We start from the raw sequence: 24,584 nt of genomic DNA on the forward strand, positions 1-24,584 counted from the left end.
TTGGGCGCGGTGATGAACATTCTTCTCGCACCGCCACGTGAAAGGTCCGTTCTGTCAGGTAGCTGGTCAGCAACTTGACCAGGTAGCTGGGAAACTTGAGCTTGATAAGTTTGTAGAGCAGGCCCTCATGCCATACTCGGTCAAATGCTTTGGCTACATCCAGAAAGACTACTCCAGTAGACTTGTTGATGTTGAATCCGTGGCTGATGATGTCCACCACTCTGAGGAGTTGGTGATTTGTTGAGTGGTCTTTCCGGAACCCAAACTGTTCTTTGGCAAGTAGGTTGTTGCTTGTCGCGAAGTCAACGAGACGGGCAAGGATAACTTTTTCGAAGAGTTTTGATAGGCCAGATAGCAGACTTATGGGGCGGTAGTTTGCAGGGTCTCGCAGTGGTTTCCCAGCCTTGGGGAATACGACGACTCTTGCTTCTTTCCAGGCGTTTGGGAAATACTGGTGCTGCATGCACGCGTTAAATATCTCAGCAAGGTGATCCACTGCGTTATCTGGGAGCATCTTGATGGCTTGGTTGACTATTCCGTCCTTCCCTGGTGCCTTGCCGTTTTTCAGTGTTTTTGCCAGGGCCAGTAATTCGCCCATTGAGCATTCCTCAATGTGTGCAGTTTCTGTTTCCGGTGGGTGCTCCTGGTGATGCATGGCGACCTCTTGCTCAACTTCTGTTGCCAGTTTGCTTGCCTGGTTGGGCCTGAAGGATTCCTCCAGCGTGTCAGCGAAGACCTCAGCCTTATCCCTGTTGCTGCATGCCAGGTGAGTCTTCCCTTGGATCGGTGGGTTTGGTTCCTTCTTCCCAGTCAGGCGTCGGGTCATTCTCCAGAGAGAGTTGTCTGAGTCCTTTAGGTTAGCTGTAGCTGCTTCCCATTTTTCACCTCTGTGCTGGCTTATTTGTATCTTCAGCTGCCTTGTCAGCTCATTATACTTCTTCAGCAGGTCGGGGGTGCGGTTCCTCTGCCACTCTCTGCGGGCTCTGTTCTTTTCAGCTATTGACTGCTTGATGCCCTTTGGGAGATCGTAGATAGAGCATCGTTGGAGTTTCTGCTCTGGAGTGCTGCGCGCAATAGCTGTGTGGATTGAGGCTGTGAGGTGGTGGACTGCCTGGTCAATGTCTTCAATGCTGCGTAGGGGACCAGGGACCAGTGTCTCCTCCAGGCATCTCTTGTATAGGCACCAGTCCGCCTTCTTGAAGTTGTGCCTGGTGCCCTGTTGCTGGTCTTCAAGTACGTCTCCAACTGTGATCAACACTGGGTTGTGGTCGGATGTCAGCGCTGTTAGGGTTTCAAGCTCCATAGACTGGGAGAGATTCTTCATGACCACAATGTCCAGAACATCCGGTTTGTGCAGTGCAGATCCTGGATAGTGTGTTGGTTGAGTTGGGCCGGCCACTACGAAGTCCTCCTTCTTTGAGTGGGCAAGTAGGGCGTGTCCTTTGCTGTTTCCCGTCCGAGAGTTCCAGCATTTGTGCTTAGCATTGAGGTCACCTCCAATTAGTGTTGGGATGCTGGGGTCCAATAAAGCATCCAGGTCCTTTGGGGCTAGCTTGCCTGGGGGTGAGTAGGCAGCAATCAGCCGCAGCGGGCCTGCAGATGTCTGGATCTGTATGCCAGTTGCTTCAATGCTCCCGACTGGTGGTAGGGAGATCTCGTGGTGCTTCACTTTTGTGCTGACTATCACCGCTGTTCCTCCGCCCTTGGCTCCGGTGGTGCGATCTGTGCGGTATACCCTGTGGTTTGCTATGTTGAGCTTCTGGCTTCCTTGGAGGTGGGTCTCGGAAATAAGCGCTATATCCATGTCCATGGTTTCCATCAGGTGCAGGAGTTCTGCAGTTTTCTTCTGAATGCCATTAGCATTCCACATCACGAAGAGAGAGTTTCTTTTAGATTTTGCTGCCATTGCTGGTGTTTTCTTCGCCCTGGAAAAGTCCGGCGATAAGGTTCGCCACCATTGTCACCATTGGGTGGATGTTCAGGTCTGCGACTGTTTTTGCAATCTTCGCGATGAGTTCTTGCCAGTTGATGGCTGAGCCTAACTCACAGGATGGTGCTGGGGTGGTCGCTGATGCTGGGGCGGTAGGTGATGCTGGGGCGGTAGGTGGCGCTGGGCTGTCCTGCTTGGGTTTAGTTGTGTCTGCGTATGATCTTCCATCCACACGCGCGCTGCTATGGCTGTTGGTTGGATTTCCATTTGGGATCCTGTGTGCCATTGCGGGTCTGTGAGTATTCCTTGGCCCCTGACCCGTCGTTGTCGAGTGTGGGGAAGTCGTTTGTGGTTGTGGGGGTTGGCGCTGGCCTTCCTTCTTTGCCTTCTGGAGGTAGGGGCAGCCGCGGTAGCTTGCTGGATGTGGTCCTGCGCAGTTGGCGCATTTTGCTGGTTCGGTTTCCCGGTTCCTAGTGCATTGGTTGGAGGTGTGCTCTCCTCCACAGCGTACGCACTTTGGCTTCTGCTTGCAGAAGGCAGAGGTGTGCCCCAAGCGCTGGCAGTTGTAACACATGATTGGTCCTCGTTTCCCTCTAGGTGCTTCTGTGGTGATGACGCAGCCGCAGAGACGTGTGACTCCCGAGAGGTCAGCTGGCTTCCCATCGTGGCTCGCTGACAGGGTCACAACGAAGAGGGGAAATTTCTTGTTCTTATCCGCTGGAGAGGTAATCTGCGCAATATTTTTGACTGGAAGGCCTAGGTCAGATAAATCCCCAGAGATGTGTTCAAGCGATGCGTTTGTTGGGAGCCCCCGTATTACAAAGCGCTGGGCTTTTGCAGTGGTCATTGGGAAGGTGTAATACTCCATTTTCTGGGCGGTAAATATGTCGGTCAAGCACCTGTAGTCCTCTGGGGTGGTGAGCATGATCTTGGCATGGTCCTGCCTGGGCTTGATTGTGTAGGGGGAGGCGCAGTATTCATCCAGTATCCCCACCAGGGCCTTGTGGGTGGTTAGGTTCTTCAGGATGATGGGTGGGATCCTTAGTCGCTTGGTGGGGGCTGGAGAGGTCTCAGGTTCAGTAGCATTGGGGTCTTGCAGGGGGGCGTCCCTGTCCTGGATGTTTCCGAGAGCCATATAACGGTTTGAGGTTGGAACTGCGCTTTCTGCAGGGGGAGGGCGGGCAAGCTTTGATGCTTTCTCTGGTGATGTTGGGCACGAGTCACGTCCCCTCTTCGCTTTAATCTGCCATTGCCCGTCATCTTCGGTGGCAGAGCTGGGTTGAGCCATGTCGGCCTCCATGATCAATTGGTGCAGTTGGATGGGGGAGGTAAGGCGTGGCCCTTCTCCTTCCCCTCTTTGGCGCGCAGCCTGGCCCCGGTCAAGCCAGGGAGACGCAGGCCCAGCGCCTTAGAGGAGCGGGAGGGAGGGCAGAGCGGGCTGGGCCGAGTATCGATGAGCGAGATAAATCAAGTAAAGCGCGGCTAACTAGGCTGTATTCGGAGTGTTAAAATCAGTCAAGCAGTGAAAATTTTAAGCAGGCAAGCAGAGCGCAGGCGAGCAAATTGGAATCTGAAAAGTAAAATCAAATCAATCTGGCAGTGGAATGATTCTACAAGCAGAGCGCAGCAATTACAATTACAAGGCGCAAACTGTAATTATTATCACGTTTTGGAAATGGATTGAACACAGTGCAGCAATGCAAAATTGCAATCAGAGCGCAGCAATTACAAAGTAAGGAAATTAGTCAGTCAGGCAGGGCTCAGCAAGTCAAATTGCAATCAGTAGCAGCAGAAGTAACAAGCAACAAGCAGAGCGAGGAAAAACGAAATTCAGTGTAAAGCTGTTAAAGTAATGAAAAAGGCCAGATCTACCACAAAGGATAGAAAATGGCGCCTACTGCGTTTCTGGAATCAGCTGATGCAGTCGTCCGTGGTCGGCTCGGCAAATCCACTGGTCAGATCAAGTCCTCTGGGGGCCGTCTCGATCCAGGAAGCAAATGGCGGCAAATGGCGGCCGGGGCGCAGCTCCGACGTCCGAGCACCCACGAGAGGCTAGCTGGGTAGGGGCAACCACTTCTCCGTCCCCTCCTTAGTGCGCAGCCTGGCCCCGGACAAGCCAGGGAGCGCAGGCCCAGCCCCTTGGAGGAGTGGGGAGAGAGCGTGGAGCGAGGAGCGAGGGGAGGGGGAGAGCCCTAATCAGGGGCTGCCATCAGCGTTGACGATCGTCACAGAACTCGGGTCATCAGGTCAAAGAGCGATCGTGATCTGCTGTCGTCTGTCGTTGTGGTGGTGGTTGTTCGGGTCGGTCCGTCTCCTTAGGCCCTCTCGCCTCGGATGCGACGGGCCAGCTGGATGTCCTTGGGCATGATGGTCACCCTCTTGGCGTGGATGGCGCACAGGTTGGTGTCCTCGAAGAGCCCGACCAGGTAGGCCTCGCTGGCCTCCTGCAGGGCCATGACGGCGGAGCTCTGGAAGCGCAGGTCGGTCTTGAAGTCCTGGGCGATCTCCCTCACCAAGCGCTGGAAGGGCAGCTTGCGGATGAGGAGCTCGGTGGACTTCTGGTAGCGGCGGATCTCGCGGAGAGCCACGGTGCCTGGCCGGTAGCGGTGAGGCTTCTTGACTCCTCCGGTGGCAGGCGCGCTCTTGCGGGCTGCCTTGGTGGCCAGCTGCTTGCGGGGCGCTTTGCCGCCGGTGGACTTGCGGGCTGTCTGCTTGGTGCGGGCCATGGCGGGAGCGGTCTCTCTCAGCGAAGGCAGAGAAGAATGGCGTCTACCAGGGAAAGAGCCCTATTTATGCCCTCACAGACGGAGGGCTGCTCTGGTTGGCTGAGGAGACCGCCCCACGTTCGAAAATAGCCCGCGGTGTGCAACGATTGGATACTGAACTGGAGGCTGCAGCCTAGCTGTCCAATGAGCTGTGGATAAAAGAGACCCCCCCCTTGGATGATGGCGCCGGAGCCCGCGCCTCGGTCAGCCTTTGTCTCCGTCCGTCCATCCACTTGTAGTCACGAGGACGACTCGACCCCGGTCAACCGGGAGAGGAGCCCGAGATGTCATAAGCACACTGCCCTTGGTCACTCTGGAACACGCCCCCGTTACCTGCGCTCGATTGAAAGTTCACAATCGTCTGCTTTATGCAGGCGCTATATCGAGTCTGCCCGGATACAGTGAAAGCACCAACACAAACACGTTTATAATAAACTGAGGTCTTATAACTCCCAGACCCGCTTTTTACCCTCACCCTGGAGCACGCAGTTACCTGCGCTCCAATTAAAGTTCACAATCATCTGCTTTATGCAGACACTATTTAGAGTCTGCCCGGGTACAGTGAAAGCACAGAGACACACACGTTATTGCACATGTATTATAAACGGAGGCCTTATAACTCCCGGACCCCCTTATTTTCTATGTAATAACGATTTCAATCCACGCAGCACCGAAAGAGCCGTTTATATGGCCAAGATCACACGCGGCACTCGCGTGTGGAAAAGTGCGCTATGGATGTATGGTGCGGTTTATTTTTGAGAAGTGGGGCCATTGGGTGGGTGCAAAGGTGGGGAGGAACACGCTCTCTTCTAGATAGGGTGGTGGCCCTTAAAAGAGCCGTTGTGTTTGCAGTGTCTCGGTGCCAGCCCTTACTTCTTCTTGGGCGCTGCCTTTTTGGGCTTCGCTGCTTTGGGCTTGGCTGCCTTGGGTTTGACTACCTTGGCAGGGCTTTTCTTGGCTACTTTGGGCTTCGCCGCCTTGGCTTTCGCTGGGCTCTTGGCAGCCTTCTTGGCAGGGGCAGCCTTGGGCTTCTTGGGGCTCTTGGCTGCTGCTGGCTTCTTGACCTTCTTCGGGCTCTTCTTGACCCCCGCGGGAGCCTTTTTGGGCTTCGCGGCGGCAGGGGCAGCTTTCTTGGCCGCTGGCTTCTTGGTCTTGGCAGCTGTCTTCTTGGCTGCCTTCTTGCCCTCCAGCTGCTTCTTGTTCACTTTGAAGGACCCGGAGGCCCCGGTGCCCTTCAGCTGGGCTAGGGCGCCTTTACTGACCAGGCTCTTCAGGGAGACCTTAACGCGGCCCTTGTTCTTGTCCGCATCGTAGCCGGCGGCGGTCAGCGCCTTCTTCAGAGCCACCAGGGAGACTCCCTTCCTCTCGGCCGAGGCGGTCACACACTTCAAAATCAGGTCGGACACGCTGGGACCGGAAGGCTTCTTGGCCTTGGAGGCCCCCGCTGCTTTCTTCTGCTTCTTCTTGGGGGCGACCTCAGCGGGAGGAGCCGCGGCGGCTGGAGCGGTTTCTGCCATTGCAATACGAGTCTCGGCGCTGTCACAGAACAGAAATGTACCTCCCAACCCGAGCCCCGTGCATATATAGGGAGGAGCCAGCCCCTGATTGGTTCCGAGGAGTGAGGGCTGTGTGCGAGGCGCACTCGGCTCTCTGCTCCGAGCTGACTTTTGTGTTTCCTACTATCGGATTATCTAAGTTTTTAAACACAATCCGTTAAACACACGCTCCCATACACACATGAAAAGAAGCCCAACTTCAACCCCTTCCCGTGCCCTCCCCCGTTTCAGCCGACCCCGTCCTCAGAGGCTTGTAATCCGCCGTGAATCTCTGCCCTCCCCCGATGGCTGACGCCCCCGTGCCTTGAATCCCGGGCCCCGGGCCCCTTTCCCCCGGTCCACCCTCGCGCTCTGAGGCCGGGAGCGGCGGCCCGCGGGCGGGAGGGGCCTCCTGCAGGGAGCGGGCCCTGTGGCGTCACAATGGGGCTCAGGGGGACGCGGGGAGCGCGTTCTGGAACGGGCCGAAGTAACACAGGGCTCCGCCGGCCGAGCGGGGAAGCGAAGACAACAACAGGGGGCCCCGGCCCGGGGGTCAGGGGGGCCCTCGCCGCGCGCCTGCACCCTCGGCTGTGGCACCCACGACTCGGGGGCAGCCGGGGGATTTTTACAAGCAGCGGGGCACGGGCCGGGCTCAAGACTCACGGGCATCACAAGGCGGCTGCGCGCTGGTAGCTTCACATGCAGCCAGAGGGCATTCACTGCCAAGCGCCGAGCTGGAGGAGACGGGGGCACACTAAACATAATAAACACACAGTGACACAATAGAGGCAGGCGGCCGAGTTAGACCTACATTGGCACCCAGCGTGAGAGCAGAAGGTGTGAAGGCACCTGAAATGGTGACCCCAGTACCTGCATGGAGGCACTCTGCTGAGCTGATGTTCAGAGCTGGAGTTAGGTTTACATCTCAGGTGACATCTTTGGACGGGAACCGACCTTAACAACGCGGTCAAAACACCGCAGTACATTTCGATCGCTGCATTTACAACGCAAGTCTTTTCCACGACTTGCACGGGAGGGCGCACTAGACTATGGAATAGTGCGATTTACTATTCCAACACCTTCCCTACCTTACTTAGGCTGGAGTTCGAATAGTAAATCATACTATTCCTAAGTCTAGAGCGCCCTCCCGTGCAAGTCGTGGAGAGCGCCTAAAACAGCAATGTAATGTACCGCAATCTAATTGTTACATCATACATCCCACAGTACAGAGTGAGGCCTGTGACTATCAATGTTGTATTGAGCCCGATTGCTGGGGTGGGGACCACTCCTGAATCAAATGGCATGTCAAGAGTGCGACCTGCGCCGACAAATCAGATTCTGCGCCTGGCAGCCTGATTGAGGTCTACTGCTAATTACAGGTTTTCGCCTTATATGTAGGTAGAGGGAAACACAAATAAAACACTTCTCATAGTCCAAGACGTACATGAACACCATTCACAGTTTCAGATCTTAGCCTTCAGGTACCCTGGCCCATCCCTAGCTTCCAGGAACCTGTTTTAGTAATATATCTGATACTATGAGGTTTCCAGAATAAAGGGGACAACGTCAGCCCTTCTTCCCAGAGATATAGAGCTCCGCACAGGAAAATATTTCACGTCTTTCCCTGGGGTGGCGGTGTAAGAATAAAATACTTCACACGGCCCAAAACAGCACAAAATAACCCAGTCACCATATCAGAATAGAGCCTTCAGGGCTCTGGGGCATTTCTAGCCACCAGGGACCTGCTTTAGTGATATTTGTGACATTATGAGGTTTTCAGATTCAAGGGCACTAAGTCACTCTTTCTACCCAGGGATTTGGAGCTCCAGGCAGGGTAAGATTCAAGATTTCCCTCACGAGTGGAGGTGAAGAAATGAAAACACTTCACCTAGCCTAAAAGGTACATACACCCATTTGAAAGATCAGGCCTTGGCCTGCAGAGACATGGGCACATTTCTATCCACCAAACACATGTTTTAGTGATAAATGTGAAATTATGATGTGCTCAGCTGCAAGGGGACAATGGCACTCCGTCTACCCAGAACTACGGAGCTCTGCATAGGGTAAGATTTCAGCCTTGCCGCCTTGGATTTGAGGGAAGTGTTTTACTTCTCCGCCTCCTTCCAAGGGGAAAACCTGCGATCTCCCCCTGTGCATACTTCCATAGCCCTGGGTAGAAGGAGCAACTGTATCCCTTTGAAGATTAACACCTCCAAATGTTACATGTATCCCAAAAAATGGTGCCTGGAGGTTGGAAATAGGCCAAAGGCATTACAGGCCTTTCCCGACACTGCGAAGGGGAGAAATAGACCTTATTGGGCATGTGAAATGTTTTGCTTTAACACCTCCAGCCAGGGGGATACCCTGAATTCTTACCCTGCACTGAGCTCCATAACCCTGGGTTGAAGATGTGACTCCTTCCCCTTGAAGCTTAACACCACCAAATGTCACAGGTATCAGTAACATTGGTGCCTGGAGGCTGGAAGCAGGCCCAAGGCCTTGCAGGCCTTCCCTGATACCGTGAAGGTGTGAAATAGACATTCTTGGGCATGTGGAGTGTTTGGCTTTAACACCTCAAGCCAGGGGGATAACCTGAAATCTTACCCTGCGCTGAGCTCCATAACCCTGGGTAGAAGGTGGGACTTCTTCCCCTTGAAGCTTAACACCACCAAATGTCACAGGTATCAGTAACATTGGTGCCTGGAGGCTGGAAGTAGGCACAAGGCCTTGCAGGCCTTTCCTGATACTGGGAAAGGGTGAAATACACTGTACTGGGCATGTGAGGTGTTTTGCTTAAACACCTCCAGCCAGGGGGATAACCAAAAATCTTACCCTGCGCTGAGCTCCATAACCCTGGGTATAAAGTGTGACTTCATCCCCTTGAAGCTTAACACCACCAAATGTCACAGGTATCAGTAAAATTGGTGCCTGGAGGCTGGAAGTAGGCACAAGGCCTTGCAGGCCTTCCCTGATACTGTGAATGGGTGAAATACACATTGCTGTGTATGGTAATTGTTCTATTTTCACGCCTCCAGCCTGGGGTGAAGCCTGAAATCTTACCCTGCGAGGAGCTCCATAACCCTGGGTAGAAGGTGTGACTTCATCCCCTTGAAGCTTAACAGCACCAAATGTCACAGGTATCAGTACATTGGTGCCTGGGGGCTGGAAGTAGGCCCAAGGCCTTGCAGGCCTTTCCTGATACTGTGAAGGGGTGAAATAGACTTTATTGGGCATGTGAAGTGTTTTGCTTTAACACCTCAAGCCAGGGGGATAACCTGAAATCTTACCCTGCACTGAGCTCCATAACCCTGGGTAGATGGTGTGACTTCTTCCCCTTGAAGCTTAACACCGCCAAATGTCACAGGTATCAGTAACATTGGTGCCTGGAGGCTGGAAGTAGGCACAAGGCCTTGCAGGCCTTTCCTGATACTGGGAAAGGGTGAAATACACTGTACTGGGCATGTGAAGTGTTTTGCTTTAACACCTCCAGCCAGGGGGATACCCTGAATTCTTACCCTGCACTGAGCTCCATAACCCTGGGTAAAAGGTGTGACTTCATCCCCTTGAAGCTTAACACCACCAAATGTCACAGGCATCAGTAACATTGGTGCCTGGAGGCTGGAAGTAGGCCCAAGGCCTTGCAGGCCTTTCCTGATACTGTGAAGGGGTGAAATACAATTTATTGGGCATGTGAAGTGTTTTGCTTTAACACCTCCAGCCAGGGGGATAACCTGAATTCTTACCCTGCGCTGAGCTCCATAACCCTGGGTAGAAAGTGTGACTTCATCCCCTTGAAGCTTAACACCACCACATGTCACAGGTATCAGTAACATTGGTGCCTGGAGGCTGGAAGTAGGCCCAAGGCCTAGCAGGCCTTTCCTGATACTGTGAATGGGTGAAATACACATTGTTGTGTATGGTAATTGTTCTATGTTCACGCCTTAAGCCTGGGGTGAAGCCTGAAATCTTACCCTGCGCGGAGCTCCATAACCCTGGGTAGAAGGTGCGACTTCATCCCCTTGAAGCTTAACACCACCAAATGTCACAGGTATCAGTAACATTGGTGCCTGGAGGCTGGAAGTAGGCACAAGGCCTTGCAGGCCTTTACTGATACTGGGAAAGGGTGAAATACACTGTACTGGGCATGTGAGGTGTTTTGCTTAAACACCTCCAGCCAGGGGGATAACCTAAAATCATACCCTGCGCTGAGCTCCATAACCCTGGGTAGAAGGTGTGACATCTTCCCCTTGAAGCTTAACACCACCAAATGTCACAGGTGTCAGTAACATTGGTGCCTGGGGGCTGCAAGTAGGCCCAAGGCCTTGCAGGCCTTTCCTGATACTGTGAAGGGGTGAAATACAATTTATTGGGCATGTGAAGTGTTTTGCTTTAACACCTCGAGCCAGGGGGAATAACCTGAATTCTTACCCTGCGCTGAGCTCCATAACCCTGGGTAGAAGGTGTGACTTCTTCCCCATGAAGCTTAACACCACCAAATGTCACAGGTGTCAGTAACATTGGTGCCTGGGGGCTGGAAGTAGGCACGAGGCCTTGCAGGCCTTTCCTGATACTGTGAAGGGGTGAAATACAATTTATTGGGCATGTGAAGTGTTTTGCTTTAACACCTCGAGCCAGGGGGAATAACCTGAAATCTTACCCTGCGCTGAGCTCCATAACCCTGGGTAGAAGGTGTGACTTCTTCCCCATGAAGCTTAACACCACCAAATGTCACAGGTGTCAGTAACATTGGTGCCTGGAGAATGGATGTAGGCCCAAGGCCTTACAGGCCTTTCCTGATACTGTGAAGGGTTGAAATAGACTTTATTGGGCATGAGAAGTGTTTTGCTTCAACACATCCAGCTAGGGGTGAAAAGCTGAAATCTTACCCTGCGCTGAGCTCCATAACCCTGTGTAGAAGGTGTGACTTCATCCCCTTGAAGCTGAACACCTCCAAATGTCACAAGTATCACAAACACAGGTGCCTGGACGCTGGAAGTAGGCCCAAGGCCTTGCAGGCCTTTCCTGATACTGTGAAGGGTTGAAATAGACTTTATTGGGCATGAGAAGTGTTTTGCTTCAACACATCCAGCTAGGGGTGAAAAGCTGAAATCTTACCCTGCGCTGAGCTCCATAACCCTGGGTAGAAGGTGTGACTTCTTCCCCTTGAAGCTTAACACCTCCAAATGTCCCAGGTATCAGTAACATTGGTGCCTGGAGGCTGGAAGTAGGCCCAAGGCCTTGCAGGCCTTTCCTGATACTGTGAAGGGGTGAAATAGACTTTATTGGGCATGTGAAGTGTTTTGCTTTAACACCTCAAGCCAGGGGGGATAACCTGAAATCTTACCCTGCGCTGAGCTCCATAACCCTGGGTAGAAGGTGCGACTTCATCCCCTTGAAGCTTAACACCACCACATGTCACAGGTATCAGTAACATTGGTGCCTGGAGGCTGGAAGTAGGCACAAGGCCTTGCAGGCCTTTCCTGATACTGTGAAGGGGTGAAACAGATTTTATTGGGCATGTGAAGTGTTTTAATTTAACACCTCCAGCCAGGGGGATAACCCAAATTCTTACCCTGCGCTGAGCTCCATAACCCTGGGTAGAAGGTGTGACTTCATCCCCTTGAAGCTTAACACCACCACATGTCACAGGTATCAGTAACATTGGTGCCTGGAGGCTGGAAGTAGGCACACTGCCTTGCCTGCCTTTCCTGATACTGTGAAGGGGTGAAATAGACTTTAATGGGCATGCAAAGTGTTTTGCTTTAACACCTCCAGCCAGGGGGATAACCTGAATTCTTACCCTGCGCTGAGCTCCATAACCCTGGGTAGAAGGTGTGACTTCTTCCCCTTGAAGCTTAACACCACCAAATGTCACAGGTATCAGTAACATTGGTGCCTGGAGGCTGGAAGTAGGCACAAGGCCTTGCAGGCCTTTCCTGATACTGTGAAGGCGTGAAATAGACTTTATTGGGCATGTGGAGTGTTTGGCTTTAACACCTCAAGCCAGGGGGATAACCTGAAATCTTACCCTGCGCTGAGCTCCATAACCCTGGGTAAAAGGTGTGACTTCATCCCCTTGAAGCTTAACACCACCACATGTCACAGGTAACAGTAACATTGGTGCCTGGAGGCTGGAAGTAGGCACAAGGCCTTGCAGGCCTTTCCTGATACTGTGAAGGGGTGAAATAGACTTTAATGGGCATGTGAAGTGTTTTGCTTTAACACCTCCAGCCAGGGGGATAACCTGAATTCTTACCCTGCACTGAGCTCCATAACCCTGGGTAGAAGGCGTGACTTCTTCCCCTTGAAGCTTAACACCACCAAATGTCACAGGTATCAGTAACTTTGGTGCCTGGAGGCTGGAAGTAGGCCCAAGGCCTTGCAGGCCTTTCCTGATACTGTGAAGGGGTGAAATAGACTTTATTTGGCATGTGGAGTGTTTTGCTTTAACACCTCAAGCCAGGGCGATAACCTGAAATCTTACCCTGCGCTGAGCTCCATAACCCTGGGTAAAAGGTGTGACTTCATCCCCTTGAAGCTTACACCACCACATGTCACAGGTATCAGTAACATTGGTGCCTGGAGGCTGAAAGTAGGCACAAGGCCTTGCAGGCCTTTCCTGATACTGTGAAGGGGTGAACTAGACTTTATTGGCATGTGAAGTGTTTTGCTTTAACACCTCAAGCCAGGGCGATAACCTGAAATCTTACTCTGCGCTGAGCTCCATAACCCTGGGTAAAAGGTGTGACTTCATCCCCTTGAAGCTTAACACCTCCAAATGTCACAGGTATCAGTATAATTGGTGCCAGGAGGCTGGAAGTAGGCCCAAGGCCTTGCAGGCCTTTCCTGATACTGTGAAGGGGTGAACTAGACTTTATTGGGCATGTGAAGTGTTTTCCTTTAACACCTCCAGCCAGGGGGATGACCTAAATTCTTACCCTGCGCGGAGCTCCATAACCCTGGGTAGAAGGTGCAACTTCATCCCCTTGAAGCTTAACACCTCCAAATGTCACAGGTATCAGTATAATTGGTGCCAGGAGGCTGGAAGTAGGCCCAAGGCCTTGCAGGCCTTTCCTGATACTGTGGAGGGGTGAAATAGACTTTATTGGGCATGAGAAGTGTTTTGCTTTAACACCTCCAGTCAGGGGTGAAGCCTGGAATCTTACCCTGCGCTGAGTTCCATAACCCTGGGTAGAAGGTGCAACTTCATCCCCTTGAAGTTGAACACCTACAAATGTCACAAGTTTCAGTGAAATTGGTGCCTAGAGGCTGGAAGAAGGCACAAGGCCTTTCCTGATACTGTGAAGGGGTGAAATAGACTTTATAGGGCATGTGAAGTGTTTTGCTTTAACACCTCAAGCCAGGGGGATAACCTGAATTCTTACCCTGCGCTGAGCTCCATAACCCTGGGTAGAAGGTGTGACTTCATCCCCTTGAAGCTTAACACCACCACATGTCACAGGTATCAGTAACATTGGTGCCTGGAGGCTGGAAGTAGGCACACGGCCTTGCCTGCCTTTCCTGATACTGTGAAGGGGTGAAATAGACTTTAATGGGCATGCAAAGTGTTTTGCTTTAACACCTCCAGCCAGGGGGATAACCTGAATTCTTACCCTGCGCTGAGCTCCATAACCCTGGGTAGAAGGTTTGACTTCTTCCCCTTGAAGCTTAACACCACCAAATGTCACAGGTATCAGTAACATTGGTGCCTGGAGGCTGGAAGTAGGCACAAGGCCTTGCAGGCCTTTCCTGATACTGTGAAGGCGTGAAATAGACTTTATTGGGCATATGGAGTGTTTGGCTTTAACACCTCAAGCCAGGGGGATAACCTGAAATCTTACCCTGCGCTGAGCTCCATAACCCTGGGTAAAAGGTGTGACTTCATCCCCTTGAAGCTTAACACCACCACATGTCACAGGTAACAGTAACATTGGTGCCTGGAGGCTGGAAGTAGGCACAAGGCCTTGCAGGCCTTTCCTGATACTGTGAAGGGGTGAAATAGACTTTAATGGGCATGTGAAGTGTTTTGCTTTAACACCTCCAGCCAGGGGGATAACCTGAATTCTTACCCTGCACTGAGCTCCATAACCCTGGGTAGAAGGCGTGACTTCTTCCCCTTGAAGCTTAACACCACCAAATGTCACAGGTATCAGTAACTTTGGTGCCTGGAGGCTGGAAGTAGGCCCAAGGCCTTGCAGGCCTTTCCTGATACTGTGAAGGGGTGAAATAGACTTTATTTGGCATGTGGAGTGTTTTGCTTTAACACCTCAAGCCAGGGCGATAACCTGAAATCTTACCCTGCGCTGAGCTCCATAACCCTGGGTAAAAGGTGTGACTTCATCCCCTTGAAGCTTAACACCACCAAATATCACAGGTATCAGTAACATTGGTGCCTGGAGGCTGGAAGTAGGCACAAGGCCTTGCAGGCCTTTCCTGATACTGTGAAGGGGTGAAACAGACTTTATTGGGCATGTGAAGTGTTTTGCTTTAACACCTCCAGCCAGGGGGATAACCCAAATTCTTACCCTGCACTGAGCTCCATAACCCTGGGTAGAAGGTGTGACTTCATCCCATTGAAGCTTAACACCACCACATGTCACAGGTATCAGTAACATTGGTGCCTGGAGGCTGGAAGTAGGCACAAGGCCTTGCAGGCCTTTCATGATACTGTGAAGGGGTGAAACAGACTTTATTGGGCATGTGAAGTGTTTTAATTTTACACCTCCAGCCAGGGGGATAACCCAAATTCTTACCCTGCGCTGAGCTCCATAACCCTGGGTAGAAGATTTGACTTCTTCCCATTGAAGCTTAACACCACCAAATGTCACAGGTATCAGTAACATTGGTGCCTGGAGGCTGGAAGTAGGCACAAGGCCTTGCAGGCCTTTCCTGATACTGGGAAAGGGTTAAATACACTGTACTGGGCATGTGAGGTGTTTTGCTTAAACACCTCCAGCCAGGGGGATAACCTGAAATCTTACCCTGCGCGGAGCTCCATAACCCTGGGTAGAAGGTGCGACTTCATCCCCTTGGAGCTTAACACCACCAAAGGTCACAGGTATCAGTAACATTGGTGCCTGGAGGCTGGAAGTAGGCCCAAGGCCTTGCAGGCCTTTCCTGATACTGTGAAGGGGTGAAATAGAGTTTAATGGGCATGTGAAGTGTTTTGCTTTAACACCTCCAGCCAGGGGGATAACCTGAATTCTTACCCTGCGCTGAGCTCCATAACCCTGGGTAGAAAGTGTGACTTCATCCCCTTGAAGCTTAACACTACCAAATGTCACAGGTATCAGTAACATTGGTGCCTGGAGGCTGGAAGTAGGCCCAAGGCCTTGCAGGCCTTTCCTGATACTGTGAATGGGTGAAATACACATTGTTGTGTATGGTAACTGTTCTATTTTCACGCCTTAAGCCTGGGGTGAAGCCTGAAATCTTACCCTGCGCGGAGCTCCATAACCCTGGGTAGAAGGTGCGACTTCATCCCCTTGAAGCTTAACACCACCAAATGTCACAGGTATCAGTAACATTGGTGCCTGGAGGCTGGAAGTAGGCACAAGGCCTTGCAGGCCTTTCCTGATACTGGGAAAGGGTGAAATACACTGTACTGGGCGTGTGAGGTGTTTTGCTTAAACACCTCCAGCCAGGTGGATTACCTAAAATCTTACCCTGCTCTGAGCTCCATAACCCTGGATAGAAAGTGTGACTTCGTCCCCTTGAAGCTTAACACCACCAAATGTCACAGGTATCAGTAAAATTGGTGCCTGGAGGCTGGAAGTAGGCCCAAGGCCTTGCAGGCCTTTCCTGATACCGTGAAGGTGTGAAATAGACTTTCTTGGGCATGTGGAGTGTTTGGCTTTAACACCTCAATCCAGGGGGATAACCTGAAATCTTACCCTGCGCTGAGCTCCATGACCCTGGGTAAAAGGTGTGACTACATCCCCTTGAAGCTTAACACCACCACATGTCACAGGTATCAGTAACATTGGTGCGTGGAGGCTGGAAGTAGGCCCAATGCCTTGCAGGCCTTTCCTGATACTGTGAAGAGGTGAAATAGACTTTATTGGGCATGTGGAGTGTTTGGCTTTAACACCTCAAGCCAGGGGGATAACCTGAAATCTTACCCTGCGCTGAGCTCCATAACCCTGGGTAGAAGGTGTGACTTAATCCCCTTGAAGCTTAACCCCACCACATGTCACAGGTAACAGTAACATTGGTGCCTGGAGGCTGGAAGTAGGCACAAGGCCTTGCAGGCCTTTCCTGATACTGTGAAGGGGTGAAATAGACTTCAATGGGCGTGCAAAGTGTTTTCCTTTAACACCTCCAGCCAGGGGGATAACCTGAAATCTTACCCTGCGCTGAGCTCCATAACCCTGGGTAGAAGATGTGACTTCATCCCCTTGAAGCTGAGCACCTCCAAATGTCACAAGTATCACAAAAACAGGTGCCTGGGGGCTGGAAGGAGGCCCAAGGCCTTGCAGCCCTTTCCTGATACTGTGAAGGGGTGAAATAGACTTTATTGGGCATGTGAAGTGTTTTGCTTTAACAACTCCAGCCAGGGGGATAACCTAAAATCTTACCCTGCGCTGAGCTCCATAACCCTGGGTATAAAGTGTGACTTCATCCCCTTGAAGCTTAAGACCACCAAATGTCACAGGTATCAGTCACATTGGTGCCTGGAGGCTGGAAGTAGGCACAAGGCCTTGCAGGACTATCCTGATACTGGGAAAGCGTGAAATACACTGTACTGGGCATGTGAGGTGTTTTGCTTAAACACCTCCAGCCAGGGGGATAACCTAAAATCTTACCCTGTGCTGAGCTCCATAACCCTAGGTAGAAAGTGTGACTTCATCCCCTTGAAGCTTAACACTACCAAATGTCACAGGTATCAGTAACATTGGTGCCTGGAAGTAGGCCCAAGGCCTTGCAGGCCTTTCCTGATACTGTGAATGGGTGAAATACACATTGTTGTGTATGGTAACTGTTCTATTTTCACGCCTTAAGCCTGGGGTGAAGCCTGAAATCTTACCCTGCGCGGAGCTCCATAACCCTGGGTAGAAGGTGCGACTTCATCCCCTTGAAGCTTAACACCACCAAATGTCACAGGTATCAGTAACATTGGTGCCTGGAGGCTGGAAGTAGGCACAAGGCCTTGCAGGCCTTTACTGATACTGGGAAAGGGTGAAATACACTGTACTGGGCATGTGAGGTGTTTTGCTTAAACACCTCCAGCCAGGGGGATAACCTGAATTCTTACCCTGCACTGAGCTCCATAACCCTGGGTAGAAGGTGTGACTTCTTCCCCTTGAAGCTTAACACCACCACATGTCACAGGTATCAGTAACATTGGTGCCTGGGGGCTGGAAGTAGGCCCAAGGCCTTGCAGGCCTTTCCTGATACTGTGAAAGGGGTGAAATAGACTTTATTGGGCATGTGAAGTGTTTTGCTTTAGCAACTCAAGCCCGGGCGATAACCTGAAATCTTACCCTGCGCTGAGCTCCATAACCCTGGGTAGAAGGTGTGACTTCTTCCCCTTGAAGCTTAACACCACCAAATGTCACAGGTATCAGTAACATTGGTGCCTGGGGGCTGGAAGTTGGCCCAAGGCCTTGCAGGCCTTTCCTGATACTGTGAAGGACTGAAATACAACGTATTGGGCATGTGAAGTGTTTTGCTTTAACACCTCCAGCCAGAGGGATGACCTGAAATCGTACCCTGCACTGAGCTCCATAACCCTGGGTAGAAGGTGTGACTTCTTCCCCTTGAAGCTTAACACCACCAAATGTCACAGGTATCAGTAACATTGGTGCCTGGAGGCTGGAAGTAGGCACAAGGCCTTGCAGGCCTTTCCTGATACTGGGAAAGGGTGAAATACACTGTACTGGGCATGTGAGGTGTTTTGCTTAAACACCTCCAGCCAGGGGGATAACCAAAAAATCTTACCCTGCGCTGAGCTCCATAACCCTGGGTATAAAGTGTGACTTCATCCCCTTGAAGCTTAACACCACCAAATGTCACAGGTATCAGTAAAATTGGTGCCTGGAGGCTGGAAGTAGGCCCACGGCCTTGCAGGCCTTTCCTGATACAGTAAAGGGGTGAAATAGACTTTATTGGGCATGTGGAGTGTTTTGCTTTAACACCTCCAGCCAGGGGGATAACCTGAAATCTTAGCCTGCGCAGAGCTCCATAACCCTGGGTAGAAGGTGCGACTTCATCCCCTTGAAGCTTTACACCACCAAATGTCACAGGCATCAGTAACATTGGTGCCTGGGGGCTGGAAGTAGGCACAAGGCCTTGCAGGCCTTTCCTGATACTGTTAAGGGGTGAAATAGAGTTTAATGGGCATGTGAAGTGTTTTGCTTTAACACCTCCAGCCAGGGGGATAACCTGAATTCTTACCCTGCGCTGAGCTCCATGACCCTGGGTAGAAAGTGTGACTTCATCCCCTTGAAGCTTAACACCACCAAATGTCACAGGTATCAGTTACATTGGTGCCTGGAGGCTGGAAGTATGCCCAAGGCCTTGCAGGCCTTTCCTAATACTGTGAAGGGGTGAAATAGACTTTATTGGGCATGTGAAGTGTTTTGCTTTAACACCTCAAGCCAGGGGGATAACCTGAAATCTTACCCTGCGCTGAGCTCCATAACCCTGGGTAAAAGGTGTGACGTCATCCCCTTGAAGCTTAACAACACCAAATGTCACAGGTATCAGTAAAATTGGTGCCTGGAGGCTGGATGTAGGCCCAAGGCCTTGCAGGCCTTTCCTGATACTGTGAATGGGTGAAATACACATTGCTGTGTATGGTAATTGTTCTATTTTCACGCCTCCAGCCTGGGGTGAAGCCTGAAATCTTACCCTGCGAGGAGCTCCATAACCCTGGGTAGAAGGTGTGACTTCATCCCCTTGAAGCTTAACACCACCAAATGTCACAGGTATCAGTACATTGGTGCCTGGGGGCTGGAAGTAGGCCCAAGGCCTTGCAGGCCTTTCCTGATACTGTGAAGGGGTGAAATAGACTTTATTGGGCATGTGAAGTGTTTTGCTTTAACACCTCAAGCCAGGGCGATAACCTGAAATCTTACCCTGCGCTGAGCTCCATAACCCTGGGTAGAAGGTGTGACTTCACCCCCTTGAAGTTGAACAACACCAAATGTCACAGGTATCAGTATAATTGGTGCCTGGAGGCTGGAAGTAGGCCCAAGGCATTGCAGGTCCTTCCTGATACTGTGATGGGGTGAAATAGACTTTATTGGGCATGTGAAGTATTTTTCTTTAACACCTCCAGCCAGGGGGATAACCCGAATTCTTACCCTGCACTGAGCTCCATAACCCTGGGTAGAAGGTGTGACTTCATCCCCTTGAAGCTTAACACCACCAAATGTCACAGGTATCAGTATCATTGGTGCCTGGAGGCTGGAAGTAGGCACAAGACCTTGCAGGCCTTTCCTGATACTGTGAAGGGGTGAAATAGACTTTACTTGGCATGTGTAGTGTTTTGCTTCATCACTTCCAGCTAAGGGTGAAAAGCTGATATCTTACCCTGCGCTGAGCTCCATAACCCTGGGTAGAAGGTGTGACTTCATCCCCTTGAAGTTGAACAACACCAAATGTCACAGGTATCAGTACAATTGGTGCCTGGAGAATAGATGTAGGCCCAAGGCCTTGCAGGCCTTTCCTGATACTGTGAAGGGGTGAAATAGACTTTACTTGGCATGTGTAGTGTTTTGCTTTAACACCTCGAGCAAGGGGGATAACCTGAAATCTTACCCTGCACTGAGCTCCTTAACCCCGGGTAAAAGGTGTGCCTTCATCCCCTTGAAGCTCAACACCACCACATGTCACAGGTATCAGTAAAATTTGTGCCTGGAGGCTGGAAGTAGGCCCAAGGCCTTGCAGGCCTTTCCTGATACTGTGAAAGGGGTGAAATAGACTTTATTTGGCATGTGAAGTGTTTGGCTTTAACACCTCAGGCCAGGGGGATAAACTGAAATCTTACCCTGCACTGAGCTCCATAACCCTGGGTAGAAGGTGTGACTTCATCCCCTTTGAAGCTGAGCACCTCCAAATGTCACAAGTATCACAAAAACAGGTGCCTGGGGGCTGGAAGTAGGCCCAAGGCCTTGCAGGCCTTTCCTGATACTGTGAAGGGGTGAAATAGACTTTATTGGGCATGTGAAGTGTTTTGCTTTAACACCTCAAGCCAGGGGGATAACCTGAATTCTTACCCTGCGCTGAGCTCCATAACCCTGGGTAGAAGGTGTGACTTCATCCCCTTGAAGCTTAACACCACCACATGTCACAGGTATCAGTAACATTGGTGCCTGGAGGCTGGAAGTAGGCACACGGCATTGCAGGCCTTTCCTGATACTGTGAAGGGATGAAATAGACTTTAATGGGCATGCAAAGTGTTTTGCTTTAACACCTCCAGCCAGGGGGATAACCTGAATTCTTACCCTGCGCTGAGCTCCATAACCCTGGGTAGAAGGTGTGACTTCTTCCCCTTGAAGCTTAACACCACCAAATGTCACAGGTATCAGTAACATTGGTGCCTGGAGGCTGGAAGTAGGCACACGGCCTTGCAGGCCTTTCCTGATACTGTGAAGGCGTGAAATAGACTTTATTGGGCATGTGGAGTGTTTGGCTTTAACACCTCAAGCCAGGGGGATAACCTGAAATCTTACCCTGCGCTGAGCTCCATAACCCTGGGTAAAAGGTGTGACTTCATCCCCTTGAAGCTTAACACCACCACATGTCACAGGTAACAGTAACATTGGTGCCTGGAGGCTGGAAGTAGGCACAAGGCCTTGCAGGCCTTTCCTGATACTGTGAAGGGGTGAAAAAGACTTTAATGGGCATGTGAAGTGTTTTGCTTTAACACCTCCAGCCAGGGGGATAACCTGAATTCTTACCCTGCACTGAGCTCCATAACCCTGGGTAGAAGGTGTGACTTCATACCCTTGAAGCTTAACACCTCCAAATGTCACCGGTATCAGTACAATTGGTGCCTGGAGGCTGTAAGTAGGCCCAAGGCCTTGCAGGCCTTTCCTGATACTGAGAAAGGGGTGAAATAGACTTTATTGGGCATGTGAAGTGTTTTGCTTTAACACCTCAAGCCAGGGCGCATACCTGAATTCTTACCCTGCGCTGAGCTCCATAACCCTGGGTAAAAGGTGTGACTTCATCCCCTTGAAGCGTAACACCACCACATGTCACAGGTATCAGTAACATTGGTGCCTGGAGGCTGGAAGTAGGCACAAGGACTTGCAGGCCTTTCCTGATACTGTGAAGGGGTGAAATAGACTTTATTGGGCATGTGAAGTGTTTTGCTTTAACACCTCCAGCCAGGGTGATAACCTGAAATCTTACCCTGCGCTGACCTCAATAACCCTGGGTAGAAGGTACAACTTCGTCCCCTTGAACTTTAACACCGCCAAATGTCACAAGTTTCATTAAAACTGCTGCCTGGAGGCTGGAGGTAGGCCAGAGGCCTTGCGGACCTTTCCCTGTAACTGTAAAGGAGGGAAATACACTTTGTTGTGTATGTGATGTTTTGAGTTTTCACACATCTAGGCAGGGGTGATACCTGAAATCTTACCTCGTGCGGAGCTCCATAACCCTGGGCAGAAGGTGTGACTTCATCCCCTTGAAGCTGAACACCTCCAAATGTCACAAGTATCACAAAAACAGGTGCCTGGGGTCTGGAAGTAGGCCCAAGGCCTTGCAGGCCTTTCCTGATACTGTGAATGGGTGAAATAGACTTTATTGGGCATGTGAAGTGTTTTGCTTTAACACCTCCAGCCAGGGGGATAACCCGAATTCTTACCCTGCACTGAGCTCCATAACCCTGGGTAGAAGGTGTGACTTCATCCCCTTGAAGCTTAACACCACCACATGTCACAGGTATCAGTAACATTGGTGCCTGGAGGCTGGAAGTAGGCACAAGGCCTTGCAGGCCTTTCCTGATACTGTGAAGGGGTGAAACAGACTTTATTGGGCATGTGAAGTGTTTTAATTTAACACCTCCAGCCAGGGGGATAACCCAAATTCTTACCCTGCGCTGAGCTCCATAACCCTGGGTAGAAGATGTGACTTCTTCCCCTTGAAGCTTAACACCACCAAATGTCACAGGTATCAGTAACATTGGTGCCTGGAGGCTGGAAGTAGGCACAAGGCCTTGCAGGCCTTCCCTGATACTGTGGAGGGGTGAAATAGACTTTATTTGGCATGTGAAGTGTTTTCCTTTAACACCTCCAGCCAGGGGGATGACCTAAATTCTTACCCTGCGCGGAGCTCCATAACCCTGGGTAGAAGGTGTGACTTCATCCCCTTGAAGCTTAACACCACCACATGTCACAGGTATCAGTAACATTGGTGCCTGGAGGCTGGAAGTAGGCCCAAGGCCTTGCAGGCCTTTCCTGATACTGTGAAGGGGTGAAACAGACTTTATTGGGCATGTGAAGTGTTTTAATTTAACACCTCCAGCCAGGGGGATAACCCAAATTCTTACCCTGCGCTGAGCTCCATAACCCTGGGTAGAAGATATGACTTCTTCCCCTTGAAGCTTAACACCTCCAAATGTCACAGGTATCGGTATAATTGGTGGCAGGAGGCTGGAAGTAGGCCCAAGGCCTTGCAGGCCTTTCCTGATACTGTGGAGGGGTGAAATAGACTTTATTGGGCATGAGAAGTGTTTTGCTTTAACACCTCAAGTCAGGGGTGAAGCCTGGAATCTTACCCTGCGCTGAGTTCCAGAACCCTGGGTAGAAGGTGCAACTTCATCCCCTTGAAGTTGAACACCTACAAATGTCACAAGTGTCAGTGAAATTGGTGCCTAGAGGCTGGAAGAAGGCACAAGGCCTTTCCTGATACTGTGAAGGGGTGAAATAGACTTTATAGGGCATGTGAAGTGTTTTGCTTTAACACCTCAAGCCAGGGGGATAACCTGAATTCTTACCCTGCGCTGAGCTCCATAACCCTGGGTAGAAGGTGTGACTTCATCCCCTTGAAGCTTAACACCACCACATGTCACAGGTATCAGTAACATTGGTGCCTGGAGGCTGGAAGTAGGCACACGGCCTTGCAGGCCTTTCCTGATACTGTGAAGGGGTGAAATAGACTTTAATGGGCATGCAAAGTGTTTTGCTTTAACACCTCCAGCCAGGGGGATGACCTGAATTCTTACCCTGCGCTGAGCTCCATAACCCTGGGTAGAAGGTGTGACTTCCTCCCCTTGAAGCTTAACACCACCAAATGTCACAGGTATCAGTAACATTGGTGCCTGGAGGCTGGAAGTAGGTACAAGGCCTTGCAGGCCTTTCCTGATACTGTGAAGGTGTGAAATAGACTTTAGTGGGCTTGTGGAGTGTTTGGCTTTAACACCTCAAGCCAGGGGGATAACCTGAATTCTTACCCTGCACTGAGCTCCATAACCCTGGGTAGAAGGCGTGACTTCTTCCCCTTGAAGCTTAACACCACCAAATGTCACAGGTATCAGTAACTTTGGTGCCTGGAGGCTGGAAGTAGGCCCAAGGCCTTGCAGGCCTTTCCTGATACTGTGAAGGGGTGAAATAGACTTTATTTGGCATGTGGAGTGTTTTGCTTTAACACCTCAAGCCAGGGCGATAACCTGAAATCTTACCCTGCGCTGAGTTCCAGAACCCTGGGTAGAAGGTGCAACTTCATCCCCTTGAAGTTGAACACCTACAAATGTCACAAGTGTCAGTGAAATTGGTGCCTAGAGGCTGGAAGAAGGCACAAGGCCTTTCCTGATACTGTGAAGGGGTGAAATAGACTTTATAGGGCATGTGAAGTGTTTTGCTTTAACACCTCAAGCCAGGGGGATAACCTGAATTCTTACCCTGCGCTGAGCTCCATAACCCTGGGTAGAAGGTGTGACTTCATCCCCTTGAAGCTTAACACCACCACATGTCACAGGTATCAGTAACATTGGTGCCTGGAGGCTGGAAGTAGGCACACGGCCTTGCAGGCCTTTCCTGATACTGTGAAGGGGTGAAATAGACTTTAATGGGCATGCAAAGTGTTTTGCTTTAACACCTCCATCCAGGGGGATAACCTGAATTCTTACCCTGCGCTGAGCTCCATAACCCTGGGTAGAAGGTGTGACTTCCTCCCCTTGAAGCTTAACACCACCAAATGTCACAGGTATCAGTAACATTGGTGCCTGGAGGCTGGAAGTAGGTACAAGGCCTTGCAGGCCTTTCCTGATACTGTGATGGCGTGAAATAGACTTTATTGGGCATGTGGAGTGTTTGGCTTTAACACCTCAAGCCAGGGGGATAACCTGAAATCTTACCCTGCGCTGAGCTCCATAACCCTGGGTAAAAGGTGTGACTTCAT

General features: G+C 51.1%; 2 protein-coding genes across 2 annotated transcripts; both read right to left on the reverse strand.

Moving 5' to 3' along the window:
* Positions 1 to 4,222: 4,222 nt before the first annotated feature.
* On the reverse strand, positions 4,223 to 4,891 carry LOC144807537 (histone H3). Its single transcript, XM_078673172.1, has one exon. It carries the CDS (start codon positions 4,654 to 4,656, stop codon positions 4,246 to 4,248), a length of 411 nt encoding a protein of 136 aa, XP_078529298.1. The 5' UTR covers positions 4,657 to 4,891; the 3' UTR covers positions 4,223 to 4,245.
* A 673-nt stretch (positions 4,892 to 5,564) lies between these two features.
* LOC144807549 (histone H1.01-like) lies at positions 5,565 to 6,274 on the reverse strand. The gene has a single exon (XM_078673185.1). The coding sequence runs from the start codon at positions 6,210 to 6,212 to the stop codon at positions 5,565 to 5,567; it is 648 nt and encodes a 215-aa protein (XP_078529311.1). The 5' UTR covers positions 6,213 to 6,274.
* Positions 6,275 to 24,584: the final 18,310 nt, after the last annotated feature.

Source organism: Lissotriton helveticus, unplaced genomic scaffold (genome assembly GCF_964261635.1).
Source record: "Lissotriton helveticus unplaced genomic scaffold, aLisHel1.1 SCAFFOLD_559, whole genome shotgun sequence".
Taxonomy (NCBI): Eukaryota; Metazoa; Chordata; class Amphibia; order Caudata; family Salamandridae; genus Lissotriton; species Lissotriton helveticus.